The 6,000-nt window shown below is 43.6% G+C and overlaps 1 protein-coding gene across 5 annotated transcripts in view; it reads right to left on the bottom strand.

Annotated features, from left to right (window-relative positions):
* Window positions 1-1,785: 1,785 nt before the first annotated feature.
* ABTB2 (ankyrin repeat and BTB domain containing 2) overlaps window positions 1,786-6,000 on the bottom strand; it is a 254,828-nt gene continuing 250,613 nt past the window's right edge. For all 5 annotated transcript variants that reach the window (XM_053255235.1, XM_053255226.1, XM_053255265.1 and 2 more), the window contains one exon: window positions 1,786-4,411. In XM_053255235.1, the coding sequence (XP_053111210.1) occupies window positions 4,214-4,411 (198 nt within the window). In that variant the 3' untranslated portion in view covers window positions 1,786-4,213. The remainder of the gene's footprint in view (window positions 4,412-6,000) is intronic.

The raw sequence follows: 6,000 nt of genomic DNA, 5'->3' as shown, positions 1-6,000 counted from the left end.
GGAAGGAGCTATGGTGTTTATTTGCTAAAACCTGTCAGGCCCCCTGCCCTACCTGCTAGATTCCTGCCAAGGAACCTACCAAGCAGCTAGGCTGCACCAGGCTCCACCCCGATCCACAGAAATGAATTAAAGTTCGAGTTCTTGTACTGCTGGTGGAAGAAGATCCAGAGTACATTAGGGTTTCCATTGTGACTTTCAAATTACCTGGTGAGTGGGAATCCACTGATCCACTTGATAATCTCAAGTTGCCAACCCTGTTGCTTATTGATCTGGGTTTTTGTACAGCCCCAGCAAGGCTTTTATTCATTTCTCATTACTCTTTGTGAGGAAGAGTGCATTGGGCAGTATCTGTGTTCGCTGGGGGTTTTAGTGAATGCGAAAAGCCCCAAAGCCACATTCATTCCCTGTCCCCATTTCCATCTATTCCCTACTGCTATGGCTCAAAGCAGTTTCAATTCTGGCACTAATGTCCTAGCGCCATATCAGCAAGCATGAGACAAATAAGGAACAATGAGGATGCAGTAGAAGGGATTCCCTAGGGGCAGTGTTCATTTAGTAGCTGCTGTATGTGCTGCAAGGCCCCTGGAGGATGCAGCGTACATTCAGCTTGGCCAGTGTGGGCAGATGAGTGATGATAGAGCAGATGACAGATGCTGGTATGTTGCTGCCCCCGACGGCTGAAAGCAACATAGGGATTGGAGGAAAGAGAGAATGGATAATGGCCAGAAAACTAACCTGTGGATGTTGAAGACAAGAATGTCTGAACTCTTGTTTAGTTTTTTTGCTATAGCATTTCTACTGTTGAAGATACAAGTTACTTAAAATAAATAAGGGCCTGTCTCCTGAGCTGTGGTGGAACTGCTGTGGTGAAAACAAGCAACATTTGAACTGCACATAAGTGTACTCCCATGTACACATGACCTCTTTTTGGGCTGAAGTCCATGTGTCTATGTACTTACCTCTGTTTCTAGCAGCAATCACTCTCCCTTTGTAGTGCTTTCTGGGTAGCTCTCAGCCAAACTGGTGCTGAGGGAATATGTACCTTTTGGCTTCCTTGGATCTTTAAAAGGGCTGGCGCCCTACTATTCCTTTGGATTATAATAACTCTTATGTCAGGAGCTGGGTGGATGTAAAAGTCTACTGAGGCTGAGGATAGCAAAGTGCCACCCACCTCTGAATTGTCCTCTAAGTAGTAGTGAGGAAGATCCTTGCTATCCATGTACTTCCTGAACGTTCTCTGCACTGGGAAGCTAGTGATTTAAGGGCAATGTACACATTACATACACATTGCCCATGATCAGCAATGATAGGCTTAACTCTTCCTTTAAAAATGCTGGTTTAGGACCACAGCAGGGCAGGGTACTACAACCCTACCCCATCACAATCCTGATCATCCTGTACCCCCTGCGGCTGCTATCTGATAAGGAAGAAAGTTCCCATTGGCACCAGTAACTGAAGCACGAAGCAAACTCGTGCCTGATACCAGTACCTGTTACCAAAATCAGAAATTACTTGTTTGTGTTCCAAAACTCTGCTCTGTGCTTAACATTAATCTGTCCTTTCATAGGATGATGTGACCACAGGTCAGTAGGCATTAACAACCTTAGCAATTTCAAAATAAAAACAAAACCCATGTATGTCTTCATTCCTCATCCACACGGACCAATCATGCCAGACTTGGGAGGAAAGCCCTTTGCATAAATGAATGCCCAGACCATTGAAGCCGATTTGTGTATCATGATGCTTCCCTAAACCTTGCTAAAATAACTGAGCTTATACCATCTGTAAAGTTTAACAAAGTTAAATTGTTAATAAAATATGGTACATTTACATAAATGACATTAATGTACAGTTAATGTAGCAGACAATATTACAGCAATGCAACTGAATCTATACTTTTTTGTACAGATAGCTGAAACAGCTATTTGAAAATTATTTTCCAGTATTACAACCTCTTGGGGGTTTTCCAAACAAGCTAGTGATAAATACTGAACTTCTCTGAGACACCCACCCTGCAAAGAGTAAAAGGAGTTGTATGCCTATTTCAGACCCAAACTCGAAAATTGAGTGACTGGAAGTTTTGAAGTCTACCAACTTGCTTATTAATCCACTCGCATAGCTACTAAATGCGGCTTACGGGGCTCCTTCTTGCTTTTTGCAGGATAGCTTTTTAAAGCCAAGCATTAGGATGTTTCCAAACTATATGATGATGGTGTTGTATGTAAAGGATGACACCTGGTCAGCTCTCCAGTGGAAATATAAAAGGTCCAGTCAAGAGTGTAGACGCAGAAAACTACACTTAATGCCCAAGAAAGGTTTTCTTCCTCTGATTGTTAAGACTTCTTAGCCATACTGGCTTGCCTCACTGCTCTGACCTTTTTGTTCTCCTTTTCAACCCTATAAATACCATTTAATTATTTCTAAAGATGGCTTGCTTATGGTTCTAAAGCTTATACTCATATCAAACAGCTCCACACTTCTGTTGCACTTCCAATATCCTCCCTAAAAGTACAAATATAACTGTAACATCTCCCCCTTCTCTCTCCCTTCTCTCCTCGTGTCTCTCTACCTCCTCCTTCCTTTATTCAATTAACAAGAAACCCTTTACAGAATAAGCATCTTTCATTTGTGAGTCCAGAAAAATATTGTGAATACTGAGCAATTTGCATAGATGGCACACAATATCCATTTTAAAACGTTTCATCCTAAGTATTCCTCCAGCAGAGAGTGCAAAGATAGCAGCAATCCTTGGCAAATGTTGGAAAGAAGTTTTTCTTCCTATTTTATAGTCAAAGAATGCCCAACGCTACAATCTATTTTTAGTATAGACTTAAAAATGATAGAGCGAGATTGAAAAATTCAGTCTGGCTCTAGCTGTTATCATGGGATTAGTTGTGCAAGAATACGGAAGGGGATGCACATTTGACTACATATGGGAATGCACATCCCATTCAAAGCACCACAGTACAGACAAACGGCATCTATTGCTTGAGACACTTCTGACTGTGTGTCCAGTCTTGTGGCCATGGTGCCCAATCCAGCCAGTGATATAGATCCCAAGGCTGTTTACATGTGTGCATTTCCTTAGTTGGATTGGGGCATTTTTGTGCCATGGTGTTCAGTGCATATAATTCAAGTGCACAATGGCCAGGGGAACACAGTGTCAAGGAATTTAAGGGGTTATTGCTTGAATACAACAGACAAAGCCAGTCCCAGCCCTTAATACACAACAGTATTTGCACAACATCTGAGAGAAATCTATCATGCAGTAGCCAATGTAGCAAGTACTGCAGTAATTATGGTCATAGCTGGAATGACCTGGATAGCATAATAATTTAGTTACTGTGTAAGTATTAGTGACAGAGTTTGGATTTTGTAATTAAAAACTACTTTTCAGTCTTATAACTGCTGACTAATGCTGAGCCCAACTAAAACAGAGGGAAATTAATCTGGAATCTCCGTTGGGTAACACATTCGATGATGTACTTCAGAAACTAGCCTTAAGACTTTCTAGCACCATTATTGAGCTTGTGTGTCTTAATGGGCGAGCACTTTTTTTTTGCGGGGGCGGGAGCACCGGCTCTTAGTTTTCCCCTTCCAATTCTGGTGGTGTTATACCTAATAAAGTAGTGTGTCATTTTGTATTTATAAAATTTTGTTGGTCTGAAAGTAAAAATCTAAAGAAATCTAACAGACTTCTGCCTCCACAGCCTTTAATAAGCATAGCTTATAGTTAATATCTAAATGCCAATTGTGGTCTGTGTGCAGATGTTTACGAGAAGTGTTTTGGACACTTTGGGCTGTAGGTTTAATTTGCCCACCTGAGTTTTCTCCTGGAAACATTTGCATGCGGAACTTGCAAAAATAAAAAGAAAATAGGCATATGAGCTTTGGGGCAGCTTTTGAAATGGCCACTTCAAATACTTCTGTAGTGAGATGGTGTCACGCTGGCAGTATAGCAACATCTCTCCCGCTCCCCTCAGTCTTGTTCAGATGAAATAGTTGCAGTATCCTAATCCTCTCCCCAGGGCAATCTTTTGCTCTGCAGGTATCTGCTTGGAGGGTGCGGGGGAGCTTTCAACATAAGCTTGTGTCTCCATGAGCCAGACAGGGAAGCCACAGTTGTGTAAGGTCTCCTCCCAGTGCACTTAGATGAGCAGGTGCTGTGACTGCAGTTCCTAGCTTTGCCCAGCAGGGCGAATGGACTTGGCAATCACACTCTTGAGGTGATGTAAATAGAATGAAGTCGGCTGGCCAGGGTGGACTGAAGGTCCTGCAGGGGATCTAGTCCCTGAACTTTACTGTTCCTGCTGTAGATGAGTTGTTTGAAAGGCTCCTGTTCCAGCAGGGCATTCATGTGCTTAAGGAAGAAGCCCTCGCAAAAGGAGGCCAGCTCTGCTGCATTGTGAATCTGGAAAACACAAGGGGATCTTGTCAGGTCTGCGGGCAAGAGGATTTTATGCAGCTGTCAATTATACGCTTTCTCCCCTCCCCTCGGACAGCTTCATTATAGAGAGAGGCTTAATGCTGGTAGCAAATGTTTAAGAAGGTATTAATCCTATGGCTAAAGAATGTTTTCTGCCCCTTGTGTGTGCATGTATACAGAACTGTTCCACTGGGATATTTTAAAGAGGTTAAAAAGTCCCTTCATTCTAATCCTTTTAACATCTCCTGCTGCTTGTTGAGCCAAAGTCAAGCAACTCTTAAAGGAAAAGAGAGCAGCTGGTCAATGAAATGGCCAAGATGATACCTGTTTTGTTATGTGAGGCTGTAACCCATGTGGCACTCCAGGACAGAATAATGAGTGGTACCAGATGGTATGTGGTATTAGCAGCCAAACAAATTCTGTGCATAAGAGACGAGCCTTCGAAAAAAGGGGAATTAATGAAATGCACAGGAGGTCCAATGCTGCTTTTTGGATAGTTGGGTCCCTGTTCTGATTTCTCATAATCTGCCACCACATCAGTAGAAACACATCTAAAAGAAACAGGCTGACCTCCAGTGCAGCATTCTGTGCCTGTAACGCTGCACTAGAGGGCTCCTGCACCCTTCCAAGGCAGCATCAGGGCTGCACAGAATGGGCGATGGTGCCCGCAGCACTTCCACGGATTTCCCCATTCAGGACAATGGAGGAACCTGGGGAGGCATGGCTTGTGCAACTGCCCATCACTGCCTTTGAAGGGTGCAGCAGTAGCACAACAGACACATGATGCAGGCTGGATGCCAGCCATGATTTCTTGTTAGAAGGATCTACTAGAGGAGCAGCTTCTGACATCTCCCTTTCACTGCCGCCATAGAACACTTAGATGGGCACCAGAGAGTGGAACTGACCAGCTTGCTCCATAGTTCACAAAAGCAGAAGCTCCTGGATCAATAAATCGGAACACTTTATACAGTTTTTGACACACTGATCCTAGTCCTTCACCCCAGCACCTCTGTACCATACCCTGGCTAGTTATGGAGTTGCCACACTTTTTCTTAACAGGGTTCCCGTGCCTTTAATAAAGGCGCATTAAGCTGAAATTCAACAGTTTAAGCTTTTATCAGCAGGTAGATGTGGCATAGGAAGATGCTGAAAGGCATTATCTCATACTGCGAGGGAGCAGGCAATGGTCAACCCCTCCTGTATTCTACCAAAGAAAACCACAGGGCTCTGTGGACGCCAGGAGTTGAAATCGACTTGACAGCACACTTTACCTTTAGATGTGGCAATAATGGAAAGGTTTTCACATGCAACAAGTTTCCACATGCTGCCAGGGAAAAAGGCACTGTCTTTGTTGGGCATAAGAACGTAGGAAGCTGCCGCCCATTGGTCGGTCTAGTGAAGTATTGTCTGCATTTACTGGTGGCAGCTCTCCAAGGTTTCAGGCAGGTGTCTTTCACAGCCTGAGCTGGAGATACCAGATTGACCTGGGATCTTCTGCATAAAAAGAAGATGCTCCACCACTGGGCTACAGCCCTATCCATAGATACATTGGCCTCTTCATTTGCTCTAATCAT

The sequence above is a fragment of the Hemicordylus capensis genome, chromosome 1 (genome assembly GCF_027244095.1).
Source record: "Hemicordylus capensis ecotype Gifberg chromosome 1, rHemCap1.1.pri, whole genome shotgun sequence".
Classification (NCBI taxonomy): Eukaryota; Metazoa; Chordata; class Lepidosauria; order Squamata; family Cordylidae; genus Hemicordylus; species Hemicordylus capensis.
The sequence above is the reverse complement of the archived record's forward strand: the minus strand, read 5'-3'. Positions and strand labels throughout refer to the sequence as shown.